Source organism: Gadus chalcogrammus, chromosome 3, assembly GCF_026213295.1.
Source record: "Gadus chalcogrammus isolate NIFS_2021 chromosome 3, NIFS_Gcha_1.0, whole genome shotgun sequence".
Lineage (NCBI taxonomy): Eukaryota > Metazoa > Chordata > Actinopteri > Gadiformes > Gadidae > Gadus > Gadus chalcogrammus.
Genome location: NC_079414.1, coordinates 24150627 through 24168126, shown reverse-complemented (window position 1 = coordinate 24168126; position 17500 = coordinate 24150627). Strand labels below are relative to the sequence as shown.

Genomic DNA, 17500 nt, shown 5'->3' with positions numbered 1-17500 from the left:
TGCAGTTCTGACTAAAGTACCGCCTCAAGGCGTTAGATCTTCCATTAGGTCTATGGTCCTAGTACTGGTTCACGGACCATGAACACTTTCCCCTGGCTGGTTTTTTGTTTTTTTTCAGGCGACGGTCCGGCTTACCGCGACGCTCTGATCGACTGTAACGTCATCCCGGCGCTGCTGTCCCGGATCACTCCGGAAACCCCGGTGAGCCGACCCTAGCGCTACCGGGCCGTCGCCTCCGAGGGCCTTCGGGGTCACGTCCTCCTCGCCGGCTGACACCAGGCACCAATATTCTGAATGCATTATAGAAATAAACCAATATAGTCACTAGGTGTAGGTCTGATGGTGCTGACGGGACTACTTTTCTAAGCTAATGACGACCACCTTCCTGTTTTTTAATTTGAAATTGTTATATTATACAAGGATGGTGACTACGCACTGGAGGGATACATTTTGATTTTAGTGCTAACAATGTCTTCCACAATTTTGTGTTTTCCTACTTTTACATCATGTGGGAACAGGCAAACTCAAATCATTTGGTCCAAGATACCCTCTCCTCCCAGCTGCCGTGCTGGAGTGGGTCTGAAAGGTGTTTTGGTAGATGACGGTCTCTTCTCCACTGTGACTGGGCCCCACAATCCCTACTTGCAACTAGTATGCAGACAACAAGCTTTACACGGGATACGTGTTGGCACTGGTTTTATGAAGGGTGCGACTCATTGGCGCACTTGCATCAGTGGTCCCGAGTACTACAAGATGTGCTCTAGCTACACGGGGCACACTGCGAGTCTTAATATTAATGCACGCCACTTATTTGCTTTCTAATCTTAACCTCCATTTAGCCCAACTGGGAAACATTGTCCTCTCTTCCCCTACAGAAAAAAAAACCTCAATCATATGGATGACATTGTTGGGCATAATTGAAAGAGCAGATTTTTTATCTTCTTTGAAGATATAAGCAAATGTGGAAATGAGCTAGAAAGGTGACTGTCTCCTCTGGCCTTAAAGGTGGGCTACCTAAGGAACCTCACCTGGACCCTATCCAACTTGTGCCGAAACAAGAACCCGTTTCCCCCGCTCTCCGCCGTCCAGCAGGTACCAGCGTCCGACCGCCTTAGGTCTCAAATACCTTCCTTCATTTAGCAGATGAGTAGTGTCCATCGCATTTTGCTGAGGACAAGCTGAGTGATCATGATCGGAGTGACATTTTGTCACAAAGGTTCTGAGCGACCTAGTTGGAAATCCAAATGCAGTGCAAAGAAGCCATAGGAATCAGTAATTGTTATTGGCACGTCCGTTACAATAGGGGTCAGTATTTCATGGGGCCTTCTTGGTGACACAAGGGACCACTCACTCCCACCTTTCTGCTAGAGCTTAAAGGGTACATGGCTAACTCGCCCCTGGTTGTATAATATGGAACCAGAACCAACACATCAGGCGCTGGTCTTTAACGCAAGCTCTTCCCGTCCACCAGCTTTTGCCGTCCCTGGTGCAGCTGCTCCACCTGGGTGATAAGGACGTCCTGTCGGACGCCTGCTGGGCCATCTCCTACCTCACCGACGGCTCCAACGACCGCATCGACGTGGTGGTGAAGACCGGCATCGTGCCACGCATGGTCACCCTCATGGGCCACGAGGAGCTCGCCGTCTTGGTAGGGCTCGCTTCCTGGTGGTTAGCGGTGTATTTTTAAAGGTGACGTGTGTGTGTGTGATTAGCCGGTTTGAAAATCTGCCTCATCTGACATCACAAGTGGGCGTGTCCACCTAGATGTATGACGAATAGATTAGCTATGTTTGCTAGGGTCCACTGGGTAGGCTGGTAGACTGATCTATCCAGCGCACATCTACGTGGACACGCCCACTTGCGATGTCAGAAAATGACAGATTCTCGCAACGGCTCATCGCACTCGCACCTGGTTGTATAATATGACACCGGGAAAAACTGCCACGCTCTGATTGGTTCCCAGACTCCCGCGCTCCGCTCCATGGGGAACATCGTGAGCGGCTCGGACGTCCAGACGCAGATGGCCATCGACGCGGGGGTCCTGGCCGCGCTGCCCCGCCTCATGACGCACCCCAAGGCCAGCGTGCAGAAGGAGGCCGCCTGGGCCCTGTCCAATATCGCCGCCGGACCGTGCAAACAGATCCAGCAGCTGATCACCTGTGGACTGCTGCCCCATCTGGTGGCGCTGCTGAAGAATGTCAGTATGACGGGGCAGTTGACTAGCCTGGCTCCGCCCGCCCAAGTACTTCCCGGCATCAGCGCGGGTTTGATTTTGGTTTTATTTTTTCGCCAAAGTATTTCCCCTTCAGTGCTACGTCTGGGTGTGCGGTATGTTGGTGGGTTTTCTCCGGCTAAATTTTCTGCGTCCAATCCGCGAACAGAGGGGAGTGGCTGAGGACAATGACGATGAAGTCAGCTCTCGTTGACGGGACATCTTCACGCACAGTGTTTGGTTTGTTAACGGCCTGCGTGCAACGTGATTCCCGGCCAAACCTTAGGGCAGATCCAGAGTGGGACTGGGCAGATCCAATATTTTTAAACTGCAACAGACACCCGCCTTCATGCGAGTTGACGTTTGTCAATAGAGTAGGTCCAGACTCTCTGTACAAATGAAATGAAGTACGAGAGTCTGGTAGGGCCAGGCTAGCAGTTGACTGGATTGATTGAAAACTTTATTGAACGACAATAAATCCTTTTTTCAAAAGTATAGAGATGATGAAGCCCGAAGGCTTGTTTTCACTGTGGTCCTTAAATGTGTCGTGCTCATTGCAGAGAGAGGGCGCTGTGTAGGTTGGTTAGGGTCCGGTTAACTCCATGATGGTGTGGTGAGCGGGACTTCATGGTAGAAACTGTAGAGACCTGGGTGACTAATTTGTTTCAATGTCGTCGCCAGCTCCTTGACATTGGAGCTAATGGCGACGTATAACTTATGCTTGCGTGTCCTCTTATGCGACGGCTCCTTCAGTGTTTTTAATAGTTTAGCTCACTTGTTTGTCCGTAACTCCTACAGCCTTTAACTGTAGGTCATATTTCTGGATGTGTGTATTCTCGGGTCCTCTCAGGGGGACTTCAAGACCCAGCGGGAGGCGGTGTGGGCCATCACCAACCTGACCAGCGGGGGCACCGTGGAGCAGGTGGTCCAGCTGGTGCACAGTGGCGCCCTTGAGGCCATCCTGGACCTGATGCAGGTGAAGGACACCAAGACCGTCCTGGTGATACTGGACGCCGTCAGCAACATCTTCTTGGTGAGCCGCTGGTGACGGGTGTTCTTGCACATTTTAGGTTGGAAAGTTGAGGTCTTTGGATTTGCTCTCTCCTTGCCCATACACACTGGAGGGATGCATTTTGATTTGAGCCCAACAATGTCTTCCATAATTTTGTGTTTTACATCATGAAGGAACAGGCAGGCAAACTCAATAAGTTGGTCCAAGATGCCCTCTCCTCCCAGCTGCCGTGCTGGAGTGGGTCTGAAGGTGTTTTGGTAGATGATGGTCTCTTCTCCACTTTGACTGGGCCCAACAATCCCTACTTGCAACTTGTATGCAGACAACAAGCTTTACACAGGATACGTGTTGGCAATGGTTTTATGAAGGGTGCTACTCCTTGGCTCACTTGCATCAGTGGTCCAGAGTACTACAAGATGTGCTCTAGCTACACGGGGCACACTGCGAGTCTTATTAATGCACGGCACTTATTTGCTTTCTAATCTAAACCCCCATTTAGCCCAACTGGGAAACATTGTCCTCTCTTCCCCTACAGAAAAAAAATACAACTATATTTCATAAATAAATGATCTCAACTTCATCCACTAGTTTGTAAAATAACTGCACATTTGTTGGTAAGCAGTCCTTCTTTGAAGGCCATCATTTGATGGCTCACTTCCTGTTGGCGTCACTTGTGATTGGCCAGAAGAGCTTCTGGAGTTTGTCTTCATGGGACTGTAGAATCAGCTAAAGCATGGGTCGCCTATCCGACGGCAATGAAGGTCATTAACGCAACGGATAGGCTCATAAGTCCGCATGCATCTGCATTTGGCTTTTATTTATTTTTTTGCTTTCTGCAGGCCGCAGAGAAACTGGGCGAGACGGCGAAGCTGTGTCTGCTGGTCGAGGGACTGGGCGGCTTGGACCGAATTGAGATGCTGCAGAACCACGAGAACGAGATGGTGTACCAAGCGGCCCACAACCTCATAGAAAAGTTTTTCAGTGCCGTGAGTAGATGTTCAGAGTGGCCTAAACCTTGGAATGCATGCGTTGCGCTTCCTTGATGCTTTGTGATCTTATTTATATGGAATTGCAGCAGTTTGGTACTGGTGCATCACATTGGTAGTGATGCTTTGGGTCTTTTTTTTCCCCCCTTCAGGACGATGAGATCTTGGAGACGGAGGCTACAGAGGACGAGTTTATTTTCCAGACGGCTGATGTTAAGAAAACGTTTGAATTTTAAAACTTGTCTTTTGATACTGTTTTTCTAAAGCTTATAAAAAAATATTTTGTTATAACTTTTGCCTGACCACAAATCATTCAACTAGCAGTCACACCGAAACATGGCCTATTGAGGAGATATTAACGATTTGGTTCCATAAGGCTAACTGTGAAAGCCGTTTAAATGGGGTGGGGGTGCCAAATTAGTGACGTTTTCATTTTTGTTCAGTTGTGTCGGAGCGTTTTGACGGGAAACTTTAAATTAAAGGGAAATCTTTATTCCTCTAACGTGGTTTAGGGGCTAGGGACGACGCAAATGGGAAAGGTTCAAAAGGTTGGCTAATTCAGATTCAAGGTAAGCAGACATGCACTCTTGAGGTGGCTCATGAAGCAGCACCAAGACATTTCTGACAAATGGTATGGGCGGAATGGTAAAGACGAGCGTCAAGGCAAACTATTCCGAAATGTGGTTAACCCCAGTAACGGGTCCATTGAGGTTATGTTGGCTTTATTGTATTAGGCAAATCTTTGACGGATCGAAATCAACCTCTGCACAACTGACATTATTTTCTCAATGAATTGGTAAAGGTAACGATGATACAGATTAACTTGACTTTCATAAGAAATATATAACGTTTAAAAAGTTTTGGGTTCGCTGCAGCTTTAACAAGCCAAACAATATTTTACATCAAATCTCATCTTCTAGAGGGCATTCTAGGACATGGTCAATGGCTGACCCCATTGGCCACACGTCTTAATTATCCGGCCTTATTTCCTGACATCAAACCATGCATTGATTGAGAGACCATCTAGCGGCAGTAATTCAAGGTACGAAATAGTTGACATTCCTATTGGAAGGGAACACTGAGGTTTTAAGATTTAACTCCACAACAAAAACATTACATTTGACATCAGATGTGTCTTTTAATTGAACCCCATGAAGATGCAGTTATAGAAAAACACCAGGTGTCCCTTGAAATCCCTAACATCTTAGTTTGAATGTGTGAACTGAAGCATGGCTAGGTTCATGTTGAGGAACTGAAAATGTACTAGTAAGGTAGAAAACGGAACTCCAACGACATAAGTGAGGATCTATAATACAGACATTAAATTAATCTCATCACATGTCAAGTGACCTGGCAACCCCTCATCTTGATCGTGGCTCTGGTCACCGACGCTCTTGTCTAGCTAGAGTCAGCATTGGCGCAACGCTTTTTCAATAGACTGGGTGGGCGAATACCTTGTACAGTACAAAAAGGACATGCATATGGCTCTGCATGACAAGACATGACACACATTGTTGTTGGAAGAAAATGCACGAGATGTAAAACCACAATCAAGAAAAACATCTTAGGTTCTCCCGTCAGGTTCTGTCAGGAAGCACCTGGGTGGGAAACAGCTGGGCGAGAAACGGCACAGGTCGTCCGATGGGAACACAGCTACTGCTCTCATTGGTTCTGCTCAGACGGGTGCCACTTGTACAGTACATGTCATTAATGTCTCTGTGGAAAATTTATTTAAACGAAAACCGGATTGGATAGAGTTTGAGATCTCAGGTGTATGACGGACGTCCATAAGCACCAACAACATACAGACCAGGAATCCATACAAGGTCTGAGAGGAAGTGGAGGTGAGGTAGTCTGGAGAAAAGTTGTGGAGAACTAGCTGGACCTAAGATCCACACAGTGGCATTCTCCATCCCACAGATGGGTCTAAATCCTCTTTCGTAGTAGTGTGTGTGTGTGTCTTTACACCCTGTTGTAGCTGTGCGTGTGTGTGTCTACATCTTCTCATAGCTGAGGGTGTGTCCGCAGGTGGAGCAGGTCTTCTGGTAGAGGTCCTCTTCGGCATCCAGGACCTCCTCTGGTCCGTACTGGTGCTGATGTGCCTGGGAGTCTTTGGTCCACACACTGCTACGCACGGCCCGTCGCAACTCTATACACACACAGACAGACACACACACACACACACACACACACACACACACACACACACACACACAGAGTCAAGTGTTGGGGTTTGTAGGTTATAAGGGTCAGGGTAAAACTGGGGTTCATAGGTTATTTGGGTAAGTAGGATAAGGGGTGAACTAGGGTTGTGTAGGGTTAGGTTTGTGTAGGTTGTTTGGGTTCGTAGGGTGAACTGGGGTAAGGGGTTTGTAGAGTTAGGTTGATGTATTGCCAGAGAGGGTACTGACCTTTGACCTTTTTGTTGAAGCGCTTCTGCGCTTGCACCTCTTTGTTCTCCTGCCGCGTCTCCTTGGCCTCCTCCATCGCCTCCTCCGAGCCAAACACCTCCTTGCACCTGCTCTCCACCTACACACAAACTGAACCTTAAACAACGCACATATACACACACACACACGAAACCTGAACCACAAACAACGCACATATACACACATGCATGCACAGACAACCATAAACCATGCACATACACACGCACGCGTGCACAAACGAACGCACACAATCCCAGGCTTAACCATAAACAACATGTATGCGCGCACACACAAACACACACACTCTTTATAGATGCACCCCCACCTGGGTCCTGAGGTAGAGCTTCATGTCGCCCCAGAGGGGGTTGTGGGGGTTCTTGCGGAGGATGCAGCGGAGTGGGGGCTCTCTCAGGTCCAGGTCGCAGTCCTTCAGCAGGAAGTTCTTCTTGGCGTCCGACCGGCTCACCAGCTGGTGCTTCCCATCGTTATCCCTTAACACACACACACACACACACACACACACGCACACACACACACACACACACACACACACACACACACAGTTTATAGATATATACACACACACACACACAGTTTAGATACACACACAGTTTATAGATACACACACAGATAGTTTATAGATAAACACAAACACACAGTCTATAGATACCGTTTTAAGACACACACACACACACACACACACACACACACACACACACACACACACACACACACAGATTATATAGATGCAGTTTTAAGATACACAGTCTACAGGAACATATAGACACACAATCTATAGATACAGACACTAAAACACACACATAGTCGATAGATACATACAGACACTGTCTGTAGATACATACACCAAGTCTGTAGATAGACACATACAATCTATACATGCAAACAGAAAATAATAATATATATATGTTTTATATATCATATACCTGCACTTGTCGCACACTGAAAGGTCGAAGCTGTTGCTGAGGTAGGAATCCATGAAGGGTTTACCACACTCATCACACACCAGGTAGTCGGTCTCTATCACCGGGGCTATACACACAAAACATTTCATTACAGCCACCACACCCCACTCAGAATCCGTGTGCACCATAAATATAGCCCACCTGGTTGATGCACCACAGGTTTGACCCTCTGCATGTCTTCCTCGTCCTCTTCCTCAATGAAGAATCCGGCTCCTGAATCGATGGTCTTGGCGACTTTGGCCGAAGTTGAGCCTTCGATCGCCGCTAGAGATCGGCTCGCTAGTCGGGCTTGTCGAAGCATCAACGCCCGCTGTCGGTTCCGCTCTATCTTAGCTCGCATCGCCGGTGAAAGCTCTACTCGGTTGGTTTGCTGACTTGTCTTGGATGCTTCAGAGTCGGTGGCAGGAGCAGCGATCTGACACTCTGCTGGTTCCATGTCTGCAGCCTTGCGGTGACCAGACCACCTGCGACACTTTTCTGGTTAAGTGAACGGAAGGTTTATTTGTGTCAAATGTGTTCATGCATCTCCTTTTCCTAGCTAACGGTTGTACAAGGATGAACGCAATGGCGTATCACATGTTAAATTGTTTACAACCGCTTCCTCCCGTACTTTGTACTTTCACAGTAAAAGGCCCCTGGTAGGAAGTGTGAGGAGCTAACAAATTGTACTTTAATTCAACGAATCCTAAAGAACTGTAAACGTTCTCCGTTTTATGAAATATTGCAAATATATAGGTATATTGTTCATCATTTTTAACGATTATATATAATATATAATAATTAAATTAATGCTCTGTTAGTGGTGTTGTTCAAATACTGTGACAGATGAGGGCACCATCCATTCATCAGAAAAAGTACTTATACATTCCAAAGCATAAAGTCTCTCCTTTATCCTCATTGTATGGTGATAAAATATCGTATTTTAAAAAATCACTTATTCTTGTTTTAAGACGAGTATGAAAAGAGGGCGATGTGTAGGTCTACATTAAGCAGTGTTTGGGTTCTGAATGAGGAAGGTACGTTTTATTACTCTGTTTTCTGGGAATAATTGACGCAAGCAGAAACCAGAAAACAAGCCGTTTTTTCGTTTTTTCGTTTTGACAAGAAAACGAAAATCTAAATTTCAGTTCGTTTATTCGTTTTTTGGTTCTTACTGAGCGAAACGAATTTACCACTCAATATCTGGTTTCCGCCGGTGGGCGGGTCCTCTTATTGGCTAGCGTGCTTCATTGCCCTGTGCTCTTCATAATAAAAGTTCTTCCGTTTGATAATGTCGACAAATATATTACTGTATTATAGACACTAGCAGACACAGAGGACCACACCACCCACAGTCAAGACTGACACGGCTTCAAATAACAATAACAGTATTCATAATCATTTGAAAATGAGAACTTATGAAGTTATGATGACTTCAGTGCAGTTGATGTTTTGCCACAGTTAATACATGCAGAGTAGACCTGAGGGCTTTACTACGACATCATTGTCCGGCTCTGAACTATGCGCTCTGTGCGCGTTCACATCAAAGGAGCTGCGATCGCGGGCTGCTGATTTCCTCACAGCCTGAGAGCTATGAGGAATACAAGTGATTACAACACATTTCTGACAGCTGAACATTGCGCAGGGCTCTCCGTGAGACGCACGCAATTCAACCCATTCACACGCCACACAACTTGCGCCGCTATTTAACAGTGGAAGGGTAGGAATCAAATGCGTCCGGGTGAAATTTCAAAATCGTCCGGGATTTTATTAAAGCCTCAATACATGTTCACATTTAATTTGCGTTGCGTTCCTCTGGGTCTGTCACAAACTAGTTGGGCTACGCCCTCCCCTACTCAGTTCTGTTCGCTTAATTTGCATTGGTGGAAGTGAGTAGGGGGAGTGGTTAAGTAAAGCCTTCAGATTGGACGGTTTGACTTTAGAGTTACCGCCATGTTTTGTATTATTTTTTTACCATTATTGTTTTATAGGGACAAACATTAACACATTTCTCCATTCTCCTGCAGGGGATTGATAAAGTTCTATCTATGTAACAGAAGGAAACACTTACTCATACTCCATCAAATATTCATACTCATACTTTGCACACTTTACCACAGCATTGGCCTACTGAATGCCACAGATATATTTTTAAGCATTGGACTGAATGCCACATAAATATAATGTATGTTTTGCACGTTTGCAACGTTTAAAAGTTCAGGGAAAAGTATATGCCTCTACTGGTGTTGCTTAGGCCAATATCCTTTTAAGGGGCAATAATGCCTACTATCATACATTAGTCACCATGTCTGTGGACAAATTTGTATGCAGTCACATATTAATATATCCCCCCCCCCCCGCAGACAAAATCTCACTCTGAACTCAGTTCGAAAATGGAGAGCCCTGCATTGCGCATCTGTTGACCTTTATCCATTTACAGTAAACAGATAATTTTTTCTTGCTGGAAGATATTTTATATTTTTTTCATATTATTATTTACTGACAGTGATTACAGAATGCGAGTGTGTGTTATATTGAAAGCGAGGCTGGGTGTGCCTATGAATATAGGCTACATTGAGTTTTTTAAGGTGCTGTACAAGCAAATCATATTGACTACTCTGTACAGTGACAAAGAGTGTACAGTAACCTACTTCATTCAATATTGAATAGGCTACTGTAGCCTACACTATGTACAAATGGTTTTGCTCTTTGCTCATGGCAGTTGTACAAGCAAAACATATTGACTACTCTGTACAGTGACAAAGAGTGTACAGTAACCTACTTCATTCAATATTGATTAGGCTTAGCCTACACTATGTACAAATGGTTTTGCTCTTTGCTCATGGCATAATGTACATCTACTGTAGCCTACACTATGTACAAATGGTTTTGCTCTTTGCTCATGGCAGTTGTGGCAGTCATTTTAACATGTCAGCAGGCAAGCTTCACTCATTCCAGGATGTATTATGCTTTGTCATATAGCCTACTTGGAACGTGTTTTGAAATGGATCTATAGTAGCCTATAGAAATTTGCCAGCTGGAATACAAAGCAAACTCTCCTTCAAATGCACATTCATGGAAGTCTTGTATTGTCATCCCCAAATAATGCTGCAATGTAATAATATACATCTTTAAATGCACAATAATGAGTCATTATTTTTATTATGACTTATCAAAGGTTTTTATTGGCTCCCAGAATGCAGGTCTGTTAGTGACTCCCAGTATCTCTAAAAACAGACTGGGAAGTAGAGCATTCAGTTACTGGGCTCCTTTACTGTGGAACCAGCTCTCCCCATGGGTCAGAGAGGCAGACCCCCCCCCCCTCACCTTTCGCACCTTGTAGTTTGGCCTTGGCGTCTCGCAGTCTCTCTGTGTTTCCATATATTCTCCACAGCTCCACCCCCAGTCTGAACCAACTGCAATTTTCCCCCTTGGTTTTCCTGGGAGTTTTTACTCAGTCGATGTGAGGGTTTAAGGGAAGAGGATGTTGTTATGATGCTCATGCTATGTAAAGCCCTTTGAGACAAACTGTTTGTAAAAACGGGCTATAAAAATAAAATTGCCTTGCCTTGCCTAACCCGCTTGGACTGTAATTCATATTCATGTTACTAGTTTGATCATTGACTGACTACATGAATAGAGATTCTTATAGAGGTCTTATAGTCAAACGGTATAGGGTTAGGTTATATGCAAATTTGTATGTGTTTAGGCCAGTTATGAGATCTAGTTAACATCATTAAAAGTCATTTCCAAACACATTAAAGAAAAAAACAAAAGCAAAGAGATTTTGTAGCAGTAGCACACTTTTACTTACACAGAGTGGGATAGGAATCAGGTTAACAAAACATCTAAGAACATCTAAGCTGTCTAACACATTACCAACGCAACATTGAAACATCATAAAACATCACAAAAAAAACAGCTGGAATACAAAGAGTTTGCTTTGTATTCCAGCTGGCCTGTTATGAGCAAATTTCTATAGGCTACTATAGATCCATTCCAAAACATGTTCCAAGTAGGCTATAGGACAACGCATAATGCATCCTGGAATGAGTGAAGCTTGCCTGCTGACACGTTAAAATGACTGCCACAATTGCCATGAGCAAAACCATTTGTACATAGTGTAGGCTACAGTAGCCTATTCGATATTGAATGAAGTAGGTTACTTTACACTCCCTGTCACTGTACAGAGTAGACAATATGATTTGCTTGTACAGCACCTTAAAAAACTCCCTGTAGCCTATATTCATAGGCACACCCAGCCTCACTTTCAATATAACACGCACTCGCATTCTGTAAACACCATCAGTAAATAATAATATGAAAACAATATAAAATATCTTCCAGCAAGAAAAAATTATCTGTTTACTGTAAATGGATAAAGGTCAACAGATGCGCAATGCAGGGCTCTCCATTTTTGAACTGAGTTCAGAGTGAGATTTTGTCGGCGGGGGGGGGGATATGTTAATATGTGACTGCATACAAATTTGTCCACAGACATGGTGACTAATGTATGATAGTAGGCATTATTGGCCCTTAACACTAATATTCAGAAACAACACTGCCTCAAAAGGATATTGGCCTAAGCAACACCAGTAGAGGCATATACTTTTCCCTGAACTTTTAAACGTTGCAAACGTGCAAAACATACATTAAATTTATGTGGCATTCAGTCCAATGCTTACAAATATATCTGTGGCATTCAGTAGGCCAATGCTGTGGTAAAGTGTGCAAAGTATGAGTATGAATATTTGATGGAGTATGAGCAAGTCTTTCCTTCTGTTACATAGATAGAACTTTATCAATCCCCTGCAGGAGAATGGAGAAATGTGTTAATGTTTGTCCCTATAAAACAATAATGGTAAAAAAATAATACAAAACATGACGGTAACTCTAAAGTCAAACCGTCCAATCTGAAGGCTTTACTTAACCACTCCCCCTACTCACTTCCACCAATGCAAAGCGAACAGAACTGAGTAGGGGAGGGCGTAGCCCAGCTAGTTTGTGACAGACCCAGAGGAATGCAACGCAAATTAAATGTGAACATGTATGGCTTTAATAAAATCCCGGACGATTTTGAAATTTCACCCGGACGCATTTGATTCCTACCCTTCCACTGTTAAATAGCGGCGCAAGTTGTGTGGCGTGTGAATGGGTTGAATTGCGTGCGTCTCACGGAGAGCCCTGCGCAATGTTCAGCTGTCAGAAATGTGTTGTAATCACTTGTATTCCTCATAGCTCTCAGGCTGTGAGGAAATCAGCAGCCCGCGATCGCAGCTCCTTTGATGTGAACGCGCACAGAGCGCATAGTTCAGAGCCGGACAATGATGTCGTAGTAAAGCCCTCAGGTCTACTCTGCATGTATTAACTGTGGCTAAACATCAACTGCACTGAAGTCATCATAACTTCATAAGTTCTCATTTTCAAATGATTATGAATACTGTTATTGTTATTTGAAGCCGTGTCAGTCTTGACTGTGGGTGGTGTGGTCCTCTGTGTCTGCTAGTGTCTATAATACAGTAATATATTTGTCGACATTATCAAACGGAAGAACTTTTATTATGAAGAGCACAGGGCAATGAAGCACGCTAGCCAATAAGAGGACCCGCCCACCGGCGGAAACCAGATATTGAGTGGTAAATTCGTTTCGCTCAGTAAGAACCAAAAAACGAATAAACGAACTGAAATTTAGATTTTCGTTTTCTTGTCAAAACGAAAAAACGAAAAAACGGCTTGTTTTCTGGTTTCTGCTTGCGTCAATTATTCCCAGAAAACAGAGTAATAACAGTACCTTGCTCCTGAATGAAGTTTTACATCCGTTAAATCCGTTTTACTGTTGGATTGTAAACTACGACAGAACAACGTAACTGTGTAGGCCTGGTGAACTGATGGTGTTAACGCGGCTTCTAAAACAAACCCATCATGGGGCGAGCGCGCCACCTGGTGGTGGGTGTTGGCTGCTGTCGGGCGAAGCGTCTGGTTGGCGAACGCGTGAATCGGCGTTGGCGACTATAAAAACTATATATTTGCTCGTTTAAAGACGTCTTTCATGCATCTCAAGTTTATTTGTTAGTCGAGACAAATGTCTTCAGTTAACAAGGTGTGCGTTGTTAACTGACAAAATGATGCCCCGTTGACCTTTGATTTGAGTACAGGAGAGAAGATAGAGGACAGAACAGAGGAACAAGAAAGAGGAAACAGTGGGACAGACACTGGATTATATTTACATCATCTGACTCTCTCCCAATGGGACTTTATTAGGTTTTTATTTTACATAGAAAGTAGGAAACCAATCACTATTGAGTGATGCATTCTCACAAATAAATAAGCATTATCAAACACCCCTTTGCACCTGGTGGAAGTGATCGAAAAACTATTGATTACCTATTGGGATGTTCAGTATGAATTGTGGTTAAATTATGTGTGCTTTGTTATATTACTATATTTTTTTAATATATATTTTTTTACAATTCCCTGTTTCTTGCCACAATAAAACAATAAAAGAGTAAATGAAAGAGTTCGCCAGGTCCCAAAACCTACTTCAGCGTAGGTCATTCGTTCACCATTCAACCTTTACACCAGATTCACCAGAATCAATCCGAATGGGAGCTCACTTTAAAATGAGACCGGTGATTCCAGTACTACTGTACTGTACTTTACTGTGCTGATGGATGCTAGCTCTGAACTCTACTTTTCTGTAGGATGCTAATTCTTTACTCTACGCTTCTGTCGGATGCCAGGTCAGACTAGCGGTAGGGTAGGATTATGTCACAATAGAACACAATAGAACGCCATCTTGTGTCAATCATGCAGTAAAAGGTCTTCAGTAACGGGGTGTTGAGCATACAGGTGCACACATACACATGGAAACAGTAAATTAACCTAGTGGAACATTATAAACACTCCCCATAGGCCTACAGCAGCCCAGACGGCCTGCCAAGGACGGAGAAGCAGTTGGGACACATAAACATACGATTACCTGAGCATGAAAGGTCGAAGACAATATACAATATAGTCCAAGAAAAATATATGCTACTTACTGTTGATTTTATACATGTATATAAAGTTAGGATAGAAATGCATTCATATCGCTTGACATTGTATATGCGTCAAAAACAAACAAAGGGATGGAAATACTCTGTGCTTTTAACTTGGACATTTGCATCCAGTGGTTGAAATATTGTCATCATAAATCCACAGTCTGAACCCTTTCAAAGAGTTCCACTAGTCCTGAACAACCAGCGGGCTGTGGTCTGATTCTGTGAAGGATTCTTTCTGGGTAAGAAAACATTTGTTTAACAAGCGTGTGTTCCTACTTTTCTAACTTCTGTAGACTTTCCTGCTGGGGTCATGTCACTGTGAATGACGATAAAATAAATCCCTTATTAAGATGTATGACAAGGTGTATAAAACCGATTATGTTGTCTAGATAACAACGCTTCTCCAGAGAACCCCCCTCAGCACGTTCTCTTCGCCAGTTCAAAATCTGATGACATGGTAACTGGTAACATGAATTGTTGTTAGAAGACTGTGATGTGTGATAGTCAAGTCTCGCGCTACAACAAACAAGCAGGAAGGAACAGATCGTTTACATTGGGGGAAATGCGTGTAGGATGTATAAATTACAGTATAATATCTATTATATAAATCATAGATAGAAACGGTTTCAACGCAGGGGGTGAAACGAGGAGGGTGAAACATGAGGAAGATCCTGGGTCTCCCCTCCTCTTCCTCCGTAACCATGCCCCCGGACCCTCCAGGAATGTCGGGGAGTCTCTTCAGAGTGTTGTCCCACCCCCGACAGAGAGAGAGGACCTTCCATTGGCTGGACTCATCCTGATTGACAGGTCCGTCTGCGCCACTGTTTGATACATGGCTTTTGTGTATGTGTGTGTGTGAGACTAAGGCTGTATCTATGTGTGTACATGTATAGGTATCCGGTGTGTGTATGTGTTGTGTGTATGAGTGAGTGAGCGAGGGAGTGAATGAGTGTGTGCATGTGTGTCTCTCTCTCTCTGGTGGTGGCGGTCTCCCTCTCTCTCTCTCTCTCTCCCCTCTCTCTCTCTCTCTCTCTCTCTCTCTCTCTCTGTTGATGGTGTCTCTCTCCCTCTCTCCCTTCTTTCTCTGTGTTGTAGGGATCTCTCTCTCTCTTCTCTGTGGCGGGGGTCTCTCTCTCTCAGATGGTGAAGGGGGTCTCTCTCTCTTCTCTGTGGCGGGGGTCTCTCTCAGACGGTGACGGGGCAAACGATGATCTTGTCCTCCAGCATGACACTGACCACGAGGAAGACGAAGTACAGCAGGAACATGAATAAGCCCAGCAGCTTGCTCATGCGCCAATTGCAGGAGGCGATGGAGATGATGACGAAGAGGAGCATGATGAAGAGCAGCACGATGGCACAGAACAGGCCGTTGGAGCTCACCTGCACCGTCTTGAAGTCGTTCAGGATGTTGTAGATCAGCCAGGGGAACGGAAGTCTGCAGAGATGTAAGAGAACCAGAGAACTAGAACCAGAGCACTAGAACCAGAGAAACAACCAGATAACTAGAACCAAATAGCCAGAACAAATGAACTACAGCCAGAGAACTGGAACCAATTAACTAGAACAAGAGAACCAGAACCAATTAACTAAAGCCAGAGAACTAGAACCAGAGAACTAGAACCAATTAACTAGAACCAGAGAACCAGAACCAATGAACTACAGCCAGAGAACTAGAACCAATTAACTAGAACCAGAGAACCAGAACAAATGAACTAAAGCCAGAGAACCAGAACCAGAGAACTAGAACCAATTAACTAGAACCAGAACCAATTAACTAAAGCCAGAGAACTAGAACCAGAGAACTAGAACCAATTAACTAGAACCAGAGAACTGGAACCAGAAATTTGAACCCGAGGAGAACTAGAGGTCTTTAGTCTCTCTCTCCCTCTCTCCCTCTCTCCCTCTCTCCCTCTCTTCCTCCCCCCCTCCCTCTCTCTCTCTCTCTCTCTCTCTCTCTCTCTCTCTCTCTCTCTCTCTCTCTCTCTCTCTCTCTCTCTCTCTCTCTCTCTCTCTCCCGGAGTCTCTCTCTCTCTCTCTCTCTCTCTCTCTCTCTCTCTCTCTCCCGGAGTCTCTCACCCCACAGTGATGTCGAAGATGTTGGACCCAACAGAGCTGGACACGGCCATGTCCCCCAGACCCTTGCGGGCTACGATGACGCTGGTGATGAGGTCCGGGATGGAGGTGCCAGCCGCTAGGATGGTGAGACCCATGATCTCCTCCGTGATGAAGAACGTCTCGCCCACCTGGGGAGGAACCACGCCATGGTTACACCTGCACCCAGTCATTTAAAACACCGAACTGGACAGGAGTTGAATCACTGGACTGGAGTTAAAACACTGGACTGGAGTTTAAAGACTGGAATGGAGTTGAAACAGAAGAGCTGGGATTAAAACCGGAGGAAACAGAAGTTCTGCAGACATGGATTTTAATATTTGCAGATCAGGAGTTATATGGGATTCAAAGGGCCAGATTTAGTGTGGTAGGGTGACGAGTTTGCCGATCCGTGCAGATTATCTGGGATTATCTGATAAATAACACGTACACCTTCTATACACTAGGTAGACACTAGAGAGAGAGAGATAGAGTGCGAGAGCTAGAGAGAGAGAGAGAGAGAGAAAAAAATACAGATTGAGAGAGAGAGAGAGAGAGAGAGAGAGAGAGAGAGAGGGAGAGGGTACATAAACTCTTTACTTGTATATGTATGATATATGACATGTTGTATGACACGTGACATGCTGTATGACATGTGACGGGCTGTGTGTCATGTGACGGGCTGTGTGTCATGAGATGGGCTGTCTGTCATGTGACGGGCTGTCTGTCATGTGACGTGCTGTATGTCATGTGACAGGCTGCATGACG

General features: G+C 44.7%; 3 protein-coding genes across 3 annotated transcripts in view; 1 reads left to right on the top strand and 2 right to left on the bottom strand.

Annotated features, from left to right (window-relative positions):
* Nucleotides 1-4697, top strand: part of kpna7 (karyopherin alpha 7 (importin alpha 8)) — a 6572-nt gene extending 1875 nt beyond the window's left edge. Inside the window, exons 6-12 of the mRNA XM_056586872.1 lie at nucleotides 119-201; nucleotides 1006-1092; nucleotides 1472-1648; nucleotides 1964-2197; nucleotides 3063-3245; nucleotides 4064-4210; nucleotides 4363-4697. Of these exons, the coding sequence (XP_056442847.1) occupies nucleotides 119-201; nucleotides 1006-1092; nucleotides 1472-1648; nucleotides 1964-2197; nucleotides 3063-3245; nucleotides 4064-4210; nucleotides 4363-4446 (995 nt within the window). The 3' untranslated portion in view covers nucleotides 4447-4697. The remainder of the gene's footprint in view (nucleotides 1-118; nucleotides 202-1005; nucleotides 1093-1471; nucleotides 1649-1963; nucleotides 2198-3062; nucleotides 3246-4063; nucleotides 4211-4362) is intronic.
* Nucleotides 3495-8227, bottom strand: xpa (xeroderma pigmentosum, complementation group A). Its single transcript, XM_056586873.1, has 5 exons — nucleotides 7764-8227; nucleotides 7584-7689; nucleotides 6965-7130; nucleotides 6622-6739; nucleotides 3495-6359 (listed from the first exon to the last, which is right to left on the bottom strand). The coding sequence occupies exons 1-5, from the start codon at nucleotides 8056-8058 to the stop codon at nucleotides 6205-6207; spliced, it is 840 nt and encodes a 279-aa protein (XP_056442848.1). The 5' UTR covers nucleotides 8059-8227; the 3' UTR covers nucleotides 3495-6204.
* Nucleotides 8228-15826: 7599 nt separating this feature from the next.
* LOC130380120 (sodium/potassium/calcium exchanger 2-like) overlaps nucleotides 15827-17500 on the bottom strand; it is a 14321-nt gene continuing 12647 nt past the window's right edge. The window contains exons 8-9 of the mRNA XM_056587304.1: nucleotides 16718-16884; nucleotides 15827-16076 (exon numbers count right to left, since the gene is read on the bottom strand). Of these exons, the coding sequence (XP_056443279.1) occupies nucleotides 15827-16076; nucleotides 16718-16884 (417 nt within the window). The remainder of the gene's footprint in view (nucleotides 16077-16717; nucleotides 16885-17500) is intronic.